This window comes from Uloborus diversus, chromosome 1 (assembly GCF_026930045.1).
Source record: "Uloborus diversus isolate 005 chromosome 1, Udiv.v.3.1, whole genome shotgun sequence".
Lineage (NCBI taxonomy): Eukaryota > Metazoa > Arthropoda > Arachnida > Araneae > Uloboridae > Uloborus > Uloborus diversus.
This window is the reverse complement of record NC_072731.1, coordinates 246,753,348-246,775,680: the sequence shown is the minus strand read 5'-3', so window position 1 is coordinate 246,775,680 and position 22,333 is coordinate 246,753,348. Positions and strand designations below refer to the sequence as shown.

The following is a 22,333-nucleotide window of genomic DNA, read 5'->3' as shown; positions in this document are numbered from 1 at the left end:
TCAGTTTGGGAGTTCGAAAAACATACACTTTTTGAGGCGAACTCATTAGGCATTTAGTATTAAGTGGGCGTTGGTCTCTGTTTCTATTTAAAGATGATTCTTATAGTTACTTTAAGGCTTTGTGTGTTTTACTTGAATAAATGATGTGATTGAAAAAAAAAGGAAATTTTGCGCACATTTTCAAACTAAAATATTGCTATTTGAAGTAGGAGCCACAAATAAGGTGAAGGGGAGTAAGAAGTTTAAAACTTAATGCTTAAGAAAGTTTATTAAAATTGAAATTTATACTTGCAAAAATACTGTACTTGCTTACTAACTATAACTGGATGTAATATTAGTGTATAATAATCGCTATAATGCTAAAACTAAACATGTGTTTTTCAAATGTAATTTTATAACGCATTCCATTTAACATTACTGTGAACTATGGTGAGAAGTAGTTTGAACTTTATATGTATAGTTTAAGCTTTTGGAATTTATTTTGCACTCTTGTACTATTTACAGTTGCCAGTAGAGGAAATTTCCTTTAGCTGTAGAGTAAAACCTGCATATGTTTCTTAATTATATTTACTTAAGCAAATTGATTTTTTATTTATGCTTTTTCTCTTTTGAAGAGGTGGAAAAAACTGTAGTAATTCAGATGCAAAATGAAAATGGAGATGACTTTTGGGCTGTTAATTTCACAAACACACTTTACTACATGATACAAGATTCTCAAGCCATAGTTTCTCTTGACTTAAGCATACCAGATGAAGGAAAATTTTTGTTGCACAATTATGACAAATTAATGACGTCTAAAGTGCAGTTGCAGGTAGGTATATGCAGTTTTATTTATTCCTCTTTTAAAAGCAAAGTTGTTTAAATTTCTCATTTGGAAGAAGAGTGCCACAATACAAAGAAACGAAATTTTACAGGAGAAGCGTTTGGAGTTGAAGTGGACTCCCAATACAGCACGATTTAATGGAAGAAACCAGCTTAAAAGGGTGAAAAACAAAAAAAACTTTTTTTAAGTCAAAAAATGTTAGAAAAACTATTTAAGAGTATGTTGTCACAATTTCAATGCAAAGTTCAATTCTATGAGCACTTTTTTGTGATCGCCCATCAGATCATTGAGTGCCGAAGCATGCGGTGCTCAGGTAGTCCCTTATTCAGTTATATGGCTCAATATCCCTGTAGTATGGGATGTTAGAGACAAAAGAATTTTGGCAGATGTTGTTTATTGGCCTTCAGTAGAAGGTACTCAAAGGTACTTACTGCCTTGAATTCTTCATTTTTTTCAAACATGTTTTTTTTTTTTTTTACTTTTTTTCATCTGGTGGGCATTCTAGCTAAAAAAGTTATTGACCAATCATTCTGAAATTTGTGCGAATATTCTTTATTCAATTACAATCTATATGAACCTAATTCTGGGATGATGTTATAGTTAACAATATTTTTTGATGCAAAAAAGGTGAAAAAATGGTCGAAACACATGACATTGTGATCAAACACCTCAAAAACATGCCGTTTTCAACTTTTTAGATTACAATTAGGTTTATATTCTTAGAAAATATGTTGTTTACGAAAAAAAAGATGTAATGTTTACAGATAAAAGTTGACTCAGTAATACCCATGAGCAACAAGCTCTAATGGCGACCAGCCACAAACATCAGCTTCTATTTTTGTCGGAAATGAGTTGAAAACATTACGAAGTGTATTTCAAAACATGAATAAAATATCTTCCAAGTTTTGAACTAATTCTGATAATTCCTTCCCTGTTAAAAAGAAAAAAAAAACACTAATATTTCAGCCTTCTAAACTGGTTTCCCCCTTTAATTTGTGTAAATTCAATATATTGGATTGCGTAGGTTTTACTAGAGTAGTACAAGATTCTTCAAAGCGAAGTGTGAGGCATAAGTATCGGCTTCATTATTGGCTATTAAATATGGCTTCATGAATGAACTTTCTTCCATTTAGCATCGCTGAAGGCAGAAGGTCCCACACCACACTGGTCTAAAACTTGCTCTATTAGTTTGTTTGAAGATCCCAATAGATGTTTGAATATCCTAGTGGAAAATAGATACTCTACTTTCCATTTGTTTTTGTTTTTTTGTTTTGTTTTTTTTAATTCTAAGTATGAAAGTTAATTAAATATAACAGCACTTAAATAGGCTGCTTAATCTAAAGCTAGTGAAAATGGAAAGAAGAAATTTCTTACAATCAAACGGAATTGTGAACATCCTTGATTTGTGGGAGAGCACTGATCACTATCTGCTGCGCAGCACCAATCATCATCATCTTCTTTTTTCTTTTTTTCAGTTATAATTATTATTACTTTATTTACTGTACAGTAGGGTGGGCCGAAAAACAACTTTTTTATTTCAATGATGTGTAGTGCGGAAAAGGTGCTTTTGGTGGAGCAAAGGGCGCATAAAATATTTGAATGTTTTTGTGCAATTTCTTGATCTGCTGCAGTTGGGTTGAAGTTTCGAAAAAATGCTATTTTTTCATGTTTTTATCCAAAATCAGTAAAAATAGTATGTTTCTATTTTCGATGATGAGTTGCATGGAAAAGGTGCCGTTGGTGGAACTAAACTTCCATAAAAATTTTGAGGTGTGTGCAGGGTTGGCAAAAATCCGGGTTTTTTAAAAAAAGCCCATGGACCCAGGGTTTTTTGGGTTTTTTTAAATAAAACCCAAAAAACCCCAACTAAAGCTGGGTTTTTTAAAAGAAATGTGGGTTTTTTTGTCTTTTTTTAGGGGAAAGGTGGGGTACTTGTAGCATATTGTAGCATAAGTATATGGACAAAGCACAAAAATTGTCTTGATAAAAAAAGCTGGAAAATTCAGCGTTTTCTGATGTAAAGTATAAAAGATGATGAAACCCACGAATGGTGAAGTTTCAGATTTTTTTAGTTTCCATGATTACCAACAGTTAGGGCAAAGTTACTTCTCGAGTGATAAAATCTACTGTTTGTTTTTAATTTTTTTTTTTTTTTTGCATTTTACTTTATTGTATTTCATTTTGTTATGCAAAACTACTGTAGAACCTCAAGTAGTTAAAATCCCTTTTTACTGAATTCCAGCCTAATTAAGACATTTCTTTGAATTTTATGTTGCCTGTTTTTTTATTTCTGTGAACAGAGTAAGAAATATTAAACTTTTTCGTAAGATAATGAAAATACTGTACATCCTATTCCGTTTTCTGTCCGACCATTTGTAAAACCTGTAAATTTCTAAAAAATATACCTGGTTTATTCGAGTTTTGTGACGTGTTGGTTTGCAGAAAATAATTTCAAATGAAAGCCTTTTAGCTAGAGTAATTTCCTCTGTACAATCTACAAATATTGAGAAAATCTGACGTGACAGGACTTAGTCAAGATGATTTGAGTTCCTTATTGACCAGTTAAAGGAAAAAGTTAAATATATTTATTTAAAATCTTTGAAGCATTTTTTAATGCCCTTAAGAGTTAAGAAATACTATTAAAGTTCAAAATTCATTTTTTATGTTCATTGCCTATTGTGAAGAAGAAATAAAAAAGAAGTTTAAATTGTAAAAGTATTTAAATTATTTAAAAAAAAAAGTTCTCAGAAAATTTTAAAAAACCCAAAAGTGGGCTAAATAATGGGTTTTTTTAAATGGGTTTTTTCAAAAAAACCCATTGGGTCCAACCCAATTGGTTCCAATCCGGCCAACCCTGGGTTTGTGCTATATTTCTTTCCTTTGCCACAAATGAGTAGAGATTTGGCAATTTTCAGGCTTTTTTTTACATTTTTAATAAATTTTCTCAAATAGTAAACATTTGGTTTTCGCCATATTTCTCTGCCATAATTATGTGATTTTATCACATGTGATACATTTTCAGATGTGTGGTGCGTTATAAATTAAATAATTATTGTGTATAAATTTTTTAATTTAAAATATGCTTTTAGAAAAAGTAGTGCAGCTCTGTTTGATTTGTGTTCAAAACCAACGGGAGTAGCGCAGAACTCGTTCTTAATCACTGGTAAATCTTTTTAAATAAGAACAAGGTTATTATCTCTTAACTAAAAACAGTCGCCAATAGCATGAAATGTTTTCAAATCATGAAATGTTTTTCCTCACAAGAAACGGAAGTGTGCAGGAAATAGAAATATTACTAAAATAAAGCGGAATTTGCAGATGGCAACGAAGTAAAAGATGCTTTCATTGTAGCAGTACTGTAACAGAAGTAAAAACGCTAAAATGCAGATGTTCAATTCTTAAAAAATTTTTATTGCCTAAAACAGTGTAAATAAATACTGTTGGAAGTACAAGCAGAAATTTTCTGTACATCCACACCATCTTTTGCTCTTTGTTGAGTTCCGTGCTGTTTAATCTTAATATTGAAAGCGGCTCTACAAAGTTTTCAAATAGCGGATTTTAAATTTAAAATTTCATACGCAATAAATGGTTAATTTATAACACAATACGCATTTAAAAATGCATCACATTTGATAAAACTATATAATTATTGCAGAAAAATATGGCAAAAACAAAATTTTTACCATTTGTGAGAATTTATTGAAAACGTCAAAAAAACTGAAAATTGCCAAAACTTCTACTCATTTGTGGCAAAGGAAAGAAATATACCACACACCTCAAAATTTTTACGGGAGTTTAATGCCACCAATGGCACCTTTTCCACACAACTTATCATCGAAAATAGAAACATACTATTTTTACTAATTTTTGTCTAAAAACGTGAAAAAACAGCATTTTTTCGAAACTTCAACCCAATTGCGGCAAATCAAGAAATTGTGCAGAAAAATTCAAATTTTTTTATGTGCACTTTGCTTCACCAATGGCACCTTTCCGCGCTACCCATCATCGAAATAACAAAGAAAGTTGTTTTTTGGCCCACCCTACTGTACAGTACTGTTATAGTGCTGCATTTTATTATTATTATTGCATTATGTTCATACAGTACCGTATTTTGTATCTCTCTCTCACACTCATTTTTTCTGCATCCTAACAGTATTTTATGTTGAAAAACCACAGCTTAAAAAAAACTATAAATTTATTTATGTGGGAAGTGGGGACGTTATGTGGGACGTTTTTATCAATTTTACGTTTATTAAGTTGGTCCCTGCAGAGTCTAATATACATTAATCTATACCAATTATGTTTTTTCATTTGTACGCTTTTTTCATACAGTCCCTTCAAAAACTTATAAACGTGCTTCACTGTATATAGTTAAGAAATTGTTTTAAAACAGTTTGAGGCATGTTTGCAAGTCTGTGTGATGTTGCATTTAACCCCATTTCAGTTCGCCCATCATTTCAAAGTTTTTTTTTGGGGGGGGGGGGGGGCAACATGTTGTATTCAATACAAGAACAATTTAATACAAAATCAAATGTATACTCATATTTCTAAAATCCAGGGGAAGAGGTAATTGACCCCTTTCCCCTGATCCTTCAAATGAAGCTGCCTGCATTTCTGCCTAAATAAAGCGAAGAAACCAGCATGTTCTTGGAAAAAGAAAATGGTTTCTGAAAATTATACAGAGTTAATGTTAGTGGCTTTAGTACATTATAATGTAATCTAAAAGTTATGTTTGCAAAATGTAGATAGATGTCTTGGTCCAAAATTTTTACCTTAACTTGAAATTTATTTCATTCTTTTGTGACTACTCTGGTTTTATTTCTTACTCTTGTGCAGGAGCTTTTATACAACTTAAGAAAGATTAAAGCAAGAATCCTCAACATTTTTAGTCCTCTCATATCACCTGTGGTTAAAAGGGTAAGCAAAATAATTTTTTTTCAAAATTTTGAATTGTTTTCCTGAACGCTCTTCCCTTTTATTTAATCTTTTTTTTTTAAATATAAATTTTAGGTTGATTCTGCCATAAAGCCAGGTGGAACGTATTTAAAATGGCTTAGTACAAAGCTTGAATCTTACATTATAAATGTAAGAAAAGAAATAGAAAATTTGGAATTCATCATTTTTAGGGTATGTATGATACCCTATATTATCAAAATCTTTTTCTGTTTTATCTGAATAGCTTCAAACAGAAAAAGTATCAAATGTTTATAATTTTAAGTGTGTTACATTGATCTTTTTAAAATTGATTTGATGTGGTGTTTTGTTTTGATACATTTCTAGTCTAACTAATTTGTCTTACTCATGCATAATTGCTGTAAATTAATTCATTTGAAACTTCTTCTAGGCTAATGATACCAACTCAACGAGACTTAATAGGTTACTAGACAGTATAGTCAAAATTTATCTTTTTGAACCACCAAGTTGCTCTTTAGATCCTGAGAGTTTTCCAGAAGAAGTTCAGGCAAGTAGTCTATTAGTTTTTGTTGAAAAAGTTAGTTGTTGAAACATGTTTTCTACTACAAATTTTACTTACACCTTTCCTGCATGAATCAGTAAAGATCTTTCCCATACTTCTTATAAACTCTAATTTCCAGTCTAGGATCCTCAGTTTTTTTTTTATTTTTTTATATAATCTGTATACAGATCATTATTCCGTTCAATCAATTTTCTCCTCATGTGATCCCCAGCAACCTATTTTCCAGTTGTATCCACTACTCCAACTGCTAAGTTTCTTGAAAGCATATAGCATGCTTCGTTAAGCAAGATTAGCTTTAACTCCCCAAAGTTGAGAATATTAATTTCATACTACTGATTTTTCTTTTATTTAACTAGCCATTAGTGGCCTCAAAGTAATAAGTAGATAGCATCAAAACTGGACTGTGGATTCAAAAAGGTAAAAAAGAGTAGCTGGAAATTTTTTGAATGCCTTACTCGAAATGGACTGGATTTTCGGTACACTAGATTACTAGACACCTCGTAGTTAAATGAAATTTTTTCGAAAATAGTCGGTTACTAAAGCGTAAATTGACTAATGACTATGATAGTTTATTTTTCACAAAATGAATTTCCCAAACAGTTTGCAAAATCTATTGTGAGGATTACTTCTTCGCTGTATAAATTTCCAAAATTAATTTTAAGCCTTCTGCTACAACAGTTGATTTTTTACTGTACGAGCTTAAAATGTTCTTTATGTTAATAAGTTCAGTAGAACCTTTGTTAGCCAAAACTCCTTTATTTATTTTTTATTTATTTATTTATTTTTTGATAAGTAAATAATGTCACCGCAAGAGCAACCAAAGCAGCCATTTCTACTGCAGACATGAAATTACCCATGCTTTTCCATCACTTGTGTTTTTCTCAAACCCGCCCGTAAATTTTTCAAATGCTAAACAATTCTAATTTTTAAAATTTCATTAAATTATAAAATATCATTCAAAAACTTAAAGAACTTTAAACTTTAAGAACAAAAAATACCTCTGACTATTATTAACTAGAAAGTCGCCCATCAAGGCATGACGGGTGAAAATTGCTTCTACATTTGAACGAAGCAATTGCCTGTTAGTTGATATTTTGATATTTGAAATTTCAACCCGAGCTCCAGTGGATTAACCCTAAACTCCAGTGGATAGCGTTAATTTTCAACCACTTTTTTGTTTCTTCATTCCCCTGAAATGACACAGTCTTACCAGTAAAACAGTTAAGTTACCATATCCAGTTTGGCTTGTCACAACAAAGCCTTTCCCTGTATTTTAAGCATTACCAAAACATATTATCACATTGACATTATCATGCCGTGGCGTGAGTTTCACTGTCAAAACACACCGGTTACTCGATCATCGGCTATTCGCAACTCCAACGAACTATAGGGGGCACTGAAGTCACTGTCTAATGGCGGACTTAAAAACTAAAACAAACGCACATGGGAACGAAGAAAATGCTAAAAGTGTTGTGATTTTTGTTCGTACGTATGATTTTTTTGCTCTATTCTTTTTAAATTAATTTTCAAAGTCTTGTGGATATTCTGGCCCATGTAGAAAGAAATGAGAATTCAAGAAGCATTACTAAACGTCAAAGATTAATGCAAACTACGTAGTTCGTAGTTCTAAGCAGCTATGTTGAATTCGATATTTATCAATTCTTGATAAAACTAAATAATAATTGTGGCCTGACAAGAATAACAATTAATGCTAGAAAATTCAATATGACATTACAAATTGTTATCGAAAGAAGATGATACTTTTTTGCCTTGCTTGGATAGCGCTTATTGTTTTCCATTTGTAGTTGATGTATTTCTCTCGAATTCCCGAATCGATTAATTTAAAAATTTTCTGTTTAGATTTTTCTAATTTCTGAGTTACGATTTAATTGTGTCATGTTATGCAAATCATCAACAAAATTCTCACGGATATATGGTGGTAGTTTTCTTTTCAGTTGATTGACCATTATTTCTTTTCACTTATTGAATTCTGTAATCTTACTACCATTTTATTCCACTCATGATAAAAATTGAAAATTGTTTAACTAAAAACGCGAAATCTCGCCAAGGCTACTTTGCTCGCACAATACTAACGCTATAACCCTAAACAAATTTGGCGAAACCTTTCAGCTGAGAATAAAAGGAATAAAGTAAATTCTTTCTCGGTTATTCATTTTGTTCTACGATAATATATTCAAGAAAATATTTTGCATACTGTCCATTCCAACTAAATGCTGCTGTAAAATATGGTAAGTTTAATTAATTTAAGATTAAAAAAAACCCCATATTCTTACAAATTCATACAAAACAATAAAATTTTTTACCTTGTATAACGTTATCCAAGTTTGTTAATCCAGAGTTTTCGCTTTCACCAATTATTAAGGAAATAATGAAAACTAACATTATTTTGAGAAGCTCGAGAATACTACTAAGGGACGAATTAATTTCTGTAGCTGAAAGCAAACTAAGACGCATCGATTGCGTTAATAAATACTCAGAACAAACTGCCTGTGTTTACGTCAACAGACACACGTGGAACGCAACGTGGCAATGTTTTAGTTTCATTTGCAGTTTTGTAAATCACCGCAAGATAGCGTATTCGAGCGCTGGAGTTCCGAATTATTTATATGAGAATAATACAATTTAAATTAAAGTTTACTTAATATTATATAATAGTCACAAGCGTCTAGATGCGCAGTTGGCTATTTATGTCATTCACCTTTTAATGATAAGATTGCTGCCTTAGGCGGCTGCTTAAATAAAGTTAGTGGTGGTATTCATCAATCCATATCTATCTATATAAATACTCATTTGAATAAAACATTTCCTTTATCTCTTCCTGTCCATCTAGGTATATTTATCTATGTACATTAAAGAATCTATGCATAACTATCTCTATATTTTTGCACCTATGCTTATCTACCTGTTTACCTAACCGCCAATCTTATTCCCTATTAATAAAAAAAATTCATACAAAAATTGCATGTTTTATAAAATGAAAATAGCCTCCCCCTCCCCCCCCCCCCAAAAAAAAGAAGTATCAGTGCTCCCTCCAGTACTCAAGAAAGTCTTCAGCATCAATGAAAGAGGCAACCTGGCCACGGCTTCAGAACATTTTTAACAGAAACAAGCAAGTCTAAACTCACAGCTTAGCATAATTCAAAGAATAGTCATTCTTTTCACTTATCTAAATATTTTTTTTAAACAAACACTTCAAATATAAAATATTTAGGAGGAAAAACCATGTATAAAAATGAGAACTGAAAAATTTCTTTGACATGTAAAAATAAGAATCTATATTTTTATAGCAAAAAATATAAAAGTATGCAATAGTAAAAAATAATGATGACCATTATAGCGGATAAGATTCCATTGCTTCAATATTGAATCAAAATTCAAGTTGTGATGTCACCGGCATAAAAGAATTTTTTTCAACCCATGAGTTAAAATATGATGATGTTCTGCATTTAAAAAAAAGTTTAAAAAAAACTAATATGTATTTTTCAAAACTTTTTTTTCTGAAGAGGATGAAACATTACACACTTAAATTTTAGAAACGAGGCGTTAATGCTTTTTTTGTGGAATGAGTTTCCAAAAAAATTAAACCCAGGGCAAAATGCAAAATAAAGGTGTTTTTAAAAAATCATAAAAAATACAAAAATCGCTCTATCTTCAAAAAAAAAAAATCTTTTGTCGTAAAGTGTTAAAAATGACGTAGTCATTTTGTTACTGTGAACTGATTTAAACGAGGCTTAAAGTTTCTGCAGTCTCCTGACAGTCATCTTTGAGTACCTCTTTTATCCAGGACTATGGAGTAGCAGAGAAACTGACTGTCTGCTGAAATTTAAGGGGACCTTGGACTCTGACTCCTTTTCCCCAAAATCAGTCAGACTCTGTAGCCTGGCAGATTTGCAGACTCAGAATGAAAATTACTGGCTCCAATTCTTTAAGAACCTTTAACTCCTGACTCCGGTTCAGTAGGACTGCTTTTATCCAGAATTTTGGGTTAACCAAATGGATTTCAGTTCCTTCTGAGGTTAATTGAGATTCTACTGTAATATATTCAGTCTGGTCATCATAGATCTAAGATTTACTTCCTTGTCATTTTCAACTCAGTCAAGCGACAAATTTGATTTTATACTGTTGAGTCAGGTACAATTTCGGCCGAATGGCCAATCGAAAAGGATTGAAGAAGAAGCTCAACTGGAACTAAAAATTCCCTGATTATCTTGTAGTTATTTAAGTTTTTGATTTGTAGTGCATCAAACCCTTTATTTCTTAACGTGGTTCTATAAATATTTCTTCAAATTTAGGCAAATTGCAGATCTTGTGAAAAAGTGTTAACATTTAAGTGTAAAAGCTATGACGCAGTTGTGGAAGAACTTGTTTCTTTTCTCTCCCGTGAAGCAAAACGCTCTTCACTTGCGATTGCTCAAGCTGATTTATTTGGAGGTGATTCTTCAGCTGTTGGTGCAATGGCTTCTGTTGATGGTAAATAGTATCTTTCTGACTAATTTGTTTTCAGCTAGGCTTTGTTTAATTCCTCAAAACTTTTCTGTTCAAAATATAAACAATAAAACAAAATGTGTGACTTCTGCGAATGTATGCTCTTTAATTGAGATCATTTTTTAAAACTAAACTTTTATAATCAAAATGGAATATTAAAAAAATAGCATTAAAAAATATTTAAATTGGTATTTATATATTTTAATGACAGATGTTTTTTTATTTAAAAAACAGGCATAGTTTTCTAAATTAAAAAGACAATTTAGAAAAATCTGAATATCTAATAGTATAGGAAGCATGTTTAACCCACCAAATGTAGAAAATTAATAAATCTGAAATACAGTAATTCATTTCAGACCATCTGAACTCCACTGTGCGTAAAAAAAAAAAATTACTTTTAATTTGTCATTTGATACTTCTATATGTTAAACTTACTATTAAATGCTTATACTTTTTTATTTAACTACTTAAAATGCAATAGCTAAAAGCAACTTAAGTTTAAAAAAATAATCTAGATTACTGCTTTTTATCTTTAAATGTCATATGAACTTTGTTATTTTAAACTTTTTTGTAAGAGAATCAAGTCTAGAAAAATCCAGCAGCTCCTTGTTAAAAGGCTTAATATGTACAGCCTGGAGCAAAGGAGAATAAGAGGGGACATGATTTAGTTGTTTAAATTTATGAAAGTGAAAGATATTAAACCAAACCCAAACCCTGTAGCACAATAGCACTAGGGGGGGGGGGGGGGCAAGGCCTGCTGGTGCCCATCTCAGTTTTCCTGACCAGGGGCTCTGGCGTGCAAGGCAGATGTTCGGTTAGGTAGTCAGCTGATCACAGAACCTCCAGAGTTAATCCCCCAAGCACACCAAGTGCTGATGATGTAAGAATGGTGATGTCAGAGAAACAAGTCTGAAAAATCCAGCAATTTGTTAAAAGGCTTAATATGTCCTATATCACTAAAAGCACCAAAGAAATTAACTTAGTACTTTCTGATAAGGTGTCAATCTTGGCAATAAATTCAGAAATCAAAATTGATGCTGTTTTTCATTTGAAAAGAAAAAGGGGAGAGGAGTAGGACTACATATCTAGCTTTTCTTTTCCATAAAACAAAGTTGTTCGTATCAACATTATTTAAAATATACCCTCATTGCTATCTAAAATGAAAGGCATTTTCTGACCTGTAAGTTAATCTTTTTGTTTATAATACCATTCTGTTGTTGACCACTTATCGTGCAAACTTCTTTTTTATTTGTAGTGAATTTTGAACTTTTATCATATTTAAAAATTTTTATTCAGTTATTTGAAATTTAGATGTCTTATTTTGATTGTTATCATTGTTTGTGCAATAATCTAGTGTTTTTTGTGTTTGATTAAATTCTTTCGTTTGAATCATATGTTGTCACTCATAGTACATTGTTATTATTAATTGTACATATTTCACATAAATTCAAAAACATACCTTATTGAAAAAACAACTGTAAGATGTGTCATAAATCTTTACTTATAATAAAGCTGAAAGTCTCTCTCTCTCTGTCTGGATATCTGGATCTCTGTATCTCTGTAACGCGCATAGCGCCTAGACTGTTTGGCCGATTTTCATGAAATTTGGCACAGAATTAGTTTGTAGCATGGGGGTATATACTTTGAAGCGATGTTTTGAAAACTCAATTTTGTTCTTTTTCTATTTTATTTTAAAAACATTTTTCCGAGCAAAATTATTGTAAGATGGACGAGTAAATTACCAAGTTATGATAAGGTGAATCACAACATGGGCAAACCAATTGGCGAGAAATTCACCATACACTATTTGTAAATATACAGGCAAACCAAAAGACCTTTTAAATTTCTGCTACGGGCAAAGCCGTGCGGGTACCACTAGTTGTGATATAAAGCAACAGCTATGCGTTTTGCTCAAATGCTTGTAAATATTTAAGCAGTAAGTTTATTTGTATTTCAATTGTTTCCTTAGAATCATCTGAATCAATTCTAAAAGAATTTGATCTTGAATTACATTGTGAAGAACTTATAGAACACTTTGAAGTTTTGCTTGCAAAAATGATAGGAAAATGCATAAATCAGTCTCTGGATGCTCTAGCATTTGCATTTCGCCATGTTGGGTAAGATATAAAACTTTTTCAATCATAATTTGTAAGAAAATAATTTATAGCTTCAAAAGAAAAAAAAACACTTGACAATTTTCATCTTAACTAATTTAGGGGAGGGTGGGGCTAGAGGAAATACTGAAGCTCCTCACTAGGTGGGTGACGATATCTATCGAAAAAGTAGTCAAGTAATTATGGTAGGAGAAGGAGAAACCACGTTGGTCCAATCAACCAGGTTGTGTGCTGCTTTTGCAACACATAAAGTTTTATTTTCATGCGTTTTGCCATTCTCTTCTTTTGTTGGATCATCTTTCCAAGTGTTATTTTGATGAGTACGATTTTACTACACTTTTTAACTATCATATAACCGTAATCCACAACTCAAAAGGATATTTTTACTGTGATTTAATGTAATTTTATTTATAACTTAAACTTGATTAGACAGAGAACACACTAAATGGCGCCAGTGGGGCAAGACGAGATATTTTAAGAGGGACATGATAGGATACTATCTCATCTTACCCACATACATTGCAATATGTTTTTTATTCTGTTCTGATTTCTTTAGATTGTGAAAACCAACCAAAAGAAGAAGAATTTGATCCCAAGGATCAATGCAACATGCCATTGAACCCGTAATGGTTCAAAAATGGGATTTCAGAAATCATCCCGCGCTTATAATGTACCACCGCTACACTTTATAGAAAAGCAAAGAAGCTTTTTAAAAAAAAGCACTTTGGAAAGACGTGTTCTTACATTTTCTACAGCTGAAAAATTGTATTCAAATAAAGAAACCACGAGTTTAAATATAGTTAAAACTTTAGGCTCAATGAAAACTATGTTTTTTTCTTGGAAGAAGAAACCTTCTTCAGGACTGAAAGAAAGGACATTCTTGTGGTGAAAACTGAAAAGAACAGTAGAAAATAGAAAATCTAAGCAGCGAGAGAAGAAAATGGAAAAAAAAATCTAAGCAGAAAGACGATTAGAGAATGGAAAAATTTAAGCAGGAAAAGGAGAAGGTCGAGGAAATTGAAATTTTTCATTGACCCCATCAACTAGTACTGCAACGAAAGTTGACCAGCCAAAAGATAAAAACAAAAAATGAAGAGTTAAAAATGAAAACCAAAAACTGTTCTTAAAGGGAAGCCAGGGATGCCACCTGGGGGGCGTGGCACCAACTGTGACGACGGGTATTTTTCTCATTTTTAGGGGGGAGGGCCATCGCAATATTTAGGGGGGTGTGCCCTTGATCTTACGGGAGGTGAGCCCCCTGAGGGAAGCGAAATGATTCTTCATCATCGTCTGAGCCTTCTGATGTTGAATTACTTTATTGTGGATATTTATATTCCCAATCGACAGAAGGATGGATTAGGTGCTGTGTGAATGCAAGAAATAGGCCCATTGTTCATGTGCTGGAGAGGAAGATGAGGATGATGAAGAGCTATTCATCTTTTCCACTTATGCAAACACCGAATCTCATCTCACCCCACCTGGTGGGGTAAGATGGGATTTTGACTCATCAAATTAAAACATGCGTCAAAACTTTTCTGTTGTAAATACGATATTGAGTTAAATTTTATACTTTTATAATACATGACAGATAATAAACACATAGTTTTCGAGTTTATTTATGAGTTTGGTTTGCCACCACAACTGTTTTTTGGTTAAGTATCTCATCTTGCCCCACCCCTCCCCTACAATTAAATATTTTATTGAATATCTTCATAATCATATTATGGGGAATGAGTTTTTGAAAACTCTGTACACCTATGGCTTATAGTTTGCAATCTTAACTACATAAGATTTTCACAAACTTGGTAACTTAGCTATAACATTGCTAAGTTTACATTACCATATACAGTAAAAACTCCTCTAATGCAGACACTAACGGGACAGTTTTTTTTTTTTTTTTTTGTTTTGTTGCCCTTAATAGAGGGGGTGTCAGCAGGAAAGGGGTTTAATAATGTTATTTGCCTTGAAATCGGGGGAATTAAAAAATGTCCACATAAGAAGGGTGTCCGCAGTTGAGGGATGTCCATTAGGAGGGGTTTTACTGTAACAGGTTTTTGCATTCAATGTGTTCATGTTTTATTTGGCCTTCTTTCATGCTTTTCAATAAACTTATAATTTTTTTTGTATATTTTGTCTGGTTCTGTTGGAAGTATTACATCAAAAGTCTGCCTAATTCCTACTATATAAGTCTTACAACAAAAATAATATTGCTTTTATTTACAATTGTTTTTTATATGAATTATATTGATTTATTTATAAAATAATATTTCATTCTAGCCGAGTGAAACCTTTTATTAAAAAGACTGAGGGCTCTGAAGTTAAAATAACTGAGCCATTATTTCGTACATGGATGGTTGTGGATAAAGGTGTTTTGGTATGTAATTTTATGCATGCTTAACAAACTTTACAACTCTGAATAAATGTATATAAGCTTTATTAACTTAGAATGTTTTTTTCCGCTTTTCCAAAGATATAATTTGTATATTTGCAAAGAAAAAAAAAGAAAGAAATCAGTGTACGCTTTAATGTTGTACTAAATCAGTTGTATTTGAGTCTTTCAAAAGTCTTTCTGAACTCTAACTACCACACAAACACAAATAATGATAATGTATCTTTCACTTCAAGTCAAACTAGTATGTTGTTGGCCATCACAAAACTTGTTTCTATATATATGTTATGAGTTATTGAATTGAACCTATTACCTATTTTTCAAAATTTTTGGAGTATAGAAGCATTTGGAAATTCTACTTTTGTGGGCAGCAATGTTATCATTTTCAAAGTATACTTACAAGAATATTGTAGTTCAAATTCAAGATAATGCAGATGAAAAAAAGGAGAGAATTCTCAAAAAAAAAAGATATATATATATATAAATATATATATATATATATATATATATATATATATATATTATATATATATATATATATATGTATATATATATATATATATATATATATATATATATATATATATATATATATATATGTATATATATATATATATATATATATATGTATATATATATATATATATATAATATATATATGTATATATATATATATATGTATATATATATATATATATATATATATATATATATATATATATATATATATATATATATATATATATATATATATAATATGAAGACCATAAGGCAGTTCAAAGGAAAACAACCAGAAATAATAATAATAGTAGTAGTAATAATCACCTATAAAAACTTTCATGATTTTTTCCACTAACTCGTTTTTTAAGAGTACTCTGTTAAAACAAGCAAATATCACTGTCCTATCATGCTCATTATAAACAAGTTCAACTTTATCTGTTTGCTTAGAGTTACCATAACCGACCAAAATAAAATTTTATAACAATCACGCAAAAATTTGACAACCATCCAATTTCCCAATTATTGAAATATCCTTGCAAAAGCAGAAACAAAAAGTGAAAATCAAAAATGGTTTTAAAAGCCTTGCTTAACCTAATGACAAACATATTATCTGTTAGCAAATTGAAGATGTCAACAGGTAGAAATTTTAAATCAAGATTTTCTCAATCATTTGCGAACAATTAAATCATATGAAATGCTTTCTCTAGCACACAAAGGGAAAACATTTTAATAAGATTTATCTTTTGTTGTTGTATTAATTAAGCTATTCTTATTTGCAAACGATGGCAAAAATCAGCCTCCCTTACAGCAATTGACACCAAAATTGAATCAGCGTCTGTTTCTATGCAGTTTCACTTTCACTCCAAATTTAATTTAAATTGTAGCATTACTTCTTGAGATATAGCAGTCACAATGAACAAGAAATAATTTTGATTGCACCCCTGAACTATTGGTGCCAAAATTGAATCAGCATCTGTAACCCTCTAGGGACAACCTATGGGCCAAATTTTGTTCCTGAGGTATTGCAGTCAAGCAAAACAGAAAAGGCATTCGATTGCTCCACCCCCTTAGAAGAATTGGAGCCAAAAGCTAATAGGCACCATTTCACATGAGGGCACTTATGTCAACCAAATTTTGTTCAATTTCATGCAGTAGTTTTATCCTAGAGTAGCCACGAAAAAAAGGTCACCCTCATACAGACACACACAAAAGACGTGCAGACATTTTCCAAAAATATTCAAAATGGACTCAGATTATCTATGAATATTTCCAAACACACTCCAGCAAATACATTATACTCAATTGACTCCTAAACCAGTTAGTATATTTTCATTCTTTGAAAGTCTTAAGTAATTTTATATTAGTTTAGATAAAGTGGACTGAAGCGCCTTTTTGTACTAGTAGTAACTACTAATAAAAGAAATGTTCCTAACAAAATTTTGTTATCTGGGTATGATTCATACAAATTCTATTTAGCCTTTTTCTGTTATAGGATGCAGTGTTTTATAATTACATCTTTTTTTATATCTTGGAACCTCATAGTGTCAGTGGACGCTTTTTTTACGAATGTCATCTTATGAATAGGTTTTTCGATGCTGATCATCGAAGCTAGTTATGCTTCTGAAAACATAATCTTATTATTGAAGTATTGAGTGATCATGCAGCAGATTAAAAAATACATTATAGTTTTTGTTGATTCAATGCTCACTTTACAGGATAGTTAAATTCAAAAATTCATTTCATAATAATGCTTTTAAAAGATCTAATAATCAGTTAGTCTAGACCAACGGTTTCCAACCTTTTGCACATTGCGACCCTCTTTTTTTTCAATTAAGAAGCCCTCAACCCAAAATGTGTACTCTTATAAATGCATACATTGCACATGTATTACATATTAATTCAAGATGCTTGGCACATATATGAGCAGTAAAGCAATGATTTTAGAAATCAGAAAAAGATAGCTACTATACTTTATTGCATTATTTCAACACTTTCGAAATTCTTTGCATTTAAATATTGATTTTCGATTTAACATAAGTTGTAAGGACAAATCATTAAAAAAAGTTCTTTTTTAAGCTAACAAAAAGTGACACATAACAAATACTTTTTTTTTTCAAGAAATAGGAGTGGAAAGACAATTTAAAGAAAAAAGAAAGCCATACTTGCCCAATACACTTTTATCAATAAAATGATTCGCAATTTTAACATCACTACAAAGGGAAATAAAAATGCTGCTATTTGTTTCTAATGTAATAGTTTTAAAACTGTAATGGTATTCATTTTGAAAGTAACTGTATGTCACGACCCCTTAAGAAATGCTTTACAACCCCATTTGGGGTTACAACCCACAGGTTTAAAACCCCTGCTCTAGACTAACTAAAACTTCAAGTTCAAGTATGCTGTTATGTAATTCTAATGCTCATAACATAAACTCAAATAAGTTGAAAATTTTCTTTTTTTTTTTTGGAGAAAATGCATTTTTAAATTTTAAATGAAAGGAATTTTTAATGTTTTTTCTCTCTTTATTAGACTATTAATCCAAGCATTGATTCTATCCAAAGAGCTCTCAACGATGCTGTTGCCATCATTCGAAAAACAATTGACAAAGTGACGTTGCAAAGAGATGAAGCAATCAAAAGTATTTTATTTACATGTTTGAAATTATGGCTTTTTCCCCTTACTTTTGTTTTTCTTTGCTTCATTTGCATGTAGCTTTTATATTAATATTTTTTTCCAAAAGTACGAGGGGTGATCCAAAAAAAAGTTTACCAGGCAAATGAAAATGTATTTATTAACAATAGAAATAAGATACAAATGGAAATCAAGAGATGCATCTGGCCTTCACTTTTCCACATAATCGCCAAACCTGTTTAGGCATTTGTCAGAACGTTCGACCAACATATTTATTCTGGTTTGGTATTAATCCGGGCCCTGCTCCTTGAACCATTTCTCGGCAGCTGCATCGTCGGTAGTAAACCATGTTCCGGATAAGTTTCGCTTCAAGTTCGGAAAAAGGACATAGTCACTGGTAGCCAAGTCGGGGCTGTATGGGGGGTTATTCCAGAGCTCCCACTTGAACCTTCCATATTGCGGTTTTCCACTTGCTCCCTGCCCGCTTGATAAGAACAACAAGAATATGCTACTTGTTGTCTACTCATTGCTTTGTCCCCGTATACCTCAACAATTTGTGAATTTCAGATGCGGCCACATTCTTGGCCCATAAGAATCGTCAAACTGCTGTAGGACAAATAGCGCCAACTGTCAACCACTCTGGGTGGAAATATTCACTCCACAATGTTTATGTTTCAAATGCTTCTGCTTGTAAACTTTTTCTTTGGAATAACCTACATACATTACATCAAGTATATTTTTTTCCCCAAGTCCAAAGCAGCCACAAAACTTTCAGATTGCATGCAAATAAAATGATTACATTTAGCAATACTGGTTTTGATGTCTCATTGCACACAAACATATTACAACCCAAATTCAAAATAATAGAATATCAGAACTGTTTGGAAAAACTTGTCCCTGAGTCGGAAAAAATGAACGCGTGCAAATTAAAAAGAGTAAAACACGTTATTCATGAATAGGTAAATCAATTTAAACAACTTTTCAGATAGTATTCTAACAACTTATGGATCATTAACACATTGGTAAATTATACTAATTTTTTACATGGGTCTAAGAATTAGAATAATCTATTCATTCAATGTGAATTTTAAAAAGTAGCAAAAATATTTGCATACCTGTTAACCGATAGTTTGTCACAAGTATGGAACTTGGCGCCAGAATAATTTTATGCCTTTTTAAGAGCTTTTAATGGCTCAAAATGGGTCATCAAGGTGATAAATAGGAGAAAAAACGAAGTTATGTGCTGTATCATTGCTTAAAGTTAGAAAAAAAAAACTATCTAACTCAATTCAAATGAGCGTTTTACAATCTATGGTTTGTAAGATTTTAAAGGAATATAGAAGGACTGACCAACTAAAAAGTAACCAAAGTAAACAAGGTAGAAAAATTGTAACACATGGCAGAGATGAACCCAAATTCAAGTAAATCGTCCAAAATAATTGTTGAAAAATGCGTTTTACGTCCATAAGTGTTGAGAAGAATCTAAAGTTATCGTGTCCACGCCAACTACACTAGGACGGTTGCATAAACTACAGTTTTAATTGCCAATCTACGAAGTAAGGCAAATGATAAACATGAAGCAGAAACATGCATGACTCTCCTGGAGCAACAAGGTCAGGGGCAACAAGGTTGGAAAAGTATTATATTCAGTAATGAAACTTTTTTTTAAATGTCTGTGTATTGTATTTTGTGTTTTTTTACTTATTTTTATTTTCATTTCACACTTTCAATATCTTAACACTGCATCTGATTTTGAACATTTTTGCAATTGGAAGTATACATCTAAGACTAACGGTTGCAAAAATAAAGATCTTGCAGGTTAAAAGAGAACACCCTATATATATATGTGTGTGTATGCTTGAGTGTATTTCAATTGAATGTAACTTTTCCACTGAAATCATCTATTATGTGTGCAAATTATTACCTTCATTAATTTTTATAAACTGTTGTGGGAAAAAACAATAAATGTTTGTTTTATGATTTTTCTCTCCAGAAAAGAGACCTCCAAAGCCACTACAACCTGGTGAAGTTGAAATGACATTTCAGAAACGAGTTATGGACGTTTCAGATGTACAAAGATTAGTTGCTTTCTTAGATACAGCTGCAAGAAGCATTCAGCCCATAATTACTGAAGTTTTTAATATATTCATGGTTTACAAAGACATTTGGGCTGAGGATAAGGACAAACAGATTCAAGTATGCAAAGAATTGACTTCTATATTGTTCTTTATTTTAATTTTTCTTTCTTTCTTTTCTAGAATTATGCAAGCAACAACAGAGACATCTTGAGATTAAATATGAATGAATCAAGGTTTCATATTCTGATACAAATATCATTCTAGGGTTATTCCTCTGTATTTAGCTATGAAATGTCCCGTATGTAACGCTAAAACTCAAAATATTTATTTTTTTTCGCCAAAAATACAAATGAGAGGAACAAATAGTAGAAAATTTCATTATCTGGGTTTTTACAGTGGGGAAAAAAAGCATAAATGTTTCGAGGACCATCTCTTTTTTTTTGCTTAGTAGGGTTACAACTTAAAATGTTTAGGAACAAAACTCCACTATATTTCTTCATTTTACTAGTTATTCAAAATTATGAGAGGTTTTCTTCTAACTGAATATCAGCAGTTACTCAACTCGATTATGCTGACTTTTAATAGGCAGACGCTCTTTTAGGTTCAACTTTGTCAGACACGTTGGAGTGTGAGCTGAAAAGCCTGATTGCTAATAGACAATTTAACAACTAGCTATAATATCTCCTTTTTTTGCAAATAAATTTTCATTCTGTGTCATTTGTAATGTAAATTTACTTCTATACTTTCATAAGATTTGTAACGAGTATGTTCTTACATTTTAAAAAATTATAATTTTTTGCACTTTATAATTTTTGTTTCGTGATCAGATCTCTCTGTTTTCTCCCAGCATTGTAATTCTTTACTTTTAAGTTGCTGTTGATATGAGTTTAAGGAAATTTTCATTTTGTAATTATTGAAGTAAACAGTTGAGAAATTGTCAAAATAATAGTCTGTCAATGCAACTAAACTCAAAGACTAAAGCATAAAAAATGATCTTAAAAATATTTTAGTTGACCCTAGAAATTCCAAGGGTTATGAAGTTTCACGTGCAACTGTGTCGTACAGTAACAAATTTACAATATCACAAGTGTGAAGAGCACCAAAACATTATTGGCTGAGGGCTTTTGTAAATGTTCGGGAAATAAATTGTTTTACTTAGTTCAGTTTATCTGTAAGCATTAATATTACACTATGTTAGATTATGGGTTGATTAGGTCTTTCATTAAAGTTCCCAAGTTTTAGAAAACTCTCTCTATTTTTTTTTTAAATCATATATTGAAGTAATTTTGAGCAGTTGCTAATGCAGTGAATGTATTTTTATGCTATTATTTTTAAATGATATTTAAAATTTATTATTTAATCGCTTATTTTTGTTGGTTTACATAACAAGTTTATGATTTTTCTTTACTAATAATAAAGCTGAAAGTCTCTCTGTCCGGATCTCTGTGACGCACATAGGGCCTTGACCGTTCAGCCAATTTTCATGAAATTTGGCACAAAGTTAGTTTATAGCATGAGGGTGCACCTCGAAGTGATTTTTCGAAAATTTGATGTGGTTCTTTTTCTATTCCAATTTTAAGAACAAAATTATCATAAGATGGGCAAGTAAATTACAAAATTATCATAAGATGGACAAGTAAATTACAAAATTATCATAACGTGGAACCGTAACATGGGCACAACCCAATTGGCATTTCTTTTACATTTTAATGGCATGTTCAATGTTTTTCTGGTGCCTTTCCGTAACTGCTCAAGCTTCGTCAGGTCGCCAAAAACCATCATAGCCAAAAGTCTCCCTTAGTCCTATCTCTAAAA

The 22,333-nt window shown here is 31.4% G+C and overlaps 1 protein-coding gene across 1 annotated transcript in view; it reads left to right on the top strand.

The window, feature by feature from the left end:
* LOC129219775 (dynein axonemal heavy chain 8-like) overlaps positions 1-22,333 on the top strand; it is a 189,951-nt gene that overhangs the window by 37,223 nt on the left and 130,395 nt on the right. The window contains exons 12-20 of the mRNA XM_054854077.1: positions 615-811; positions 5,660-5,740; positions 5,834-5,950; positions 6,168-6,314; positions 10,613-10,783; positions 11,728-11,876; positions 15,197-15,293; positions 18,339-18,447; positions 20,434-20,636. Coding sequence (XP_054710052.1) covers positions 615-811; positions 5,660-5,740; positions 5,834-5,950; positions 6,168-6,314; positions 10,613-10,783; positions 11,728-11,876; positions 15,197-15,293; positions 18,339-18,447; positions 20,434-20,636 — 1,271 coding nt within the window. The remainder of the gene's footprint in view (positions 1-614; positions 812-5,659; positions 5,741-5,833; positions 5,951-6,167; positions 6,315-10,612; positions 10,784-11,727; positions 11,877-15,196; positions 15,294-18,338; positions 18,448-20,433; positions 20,637-22,333) is intronic.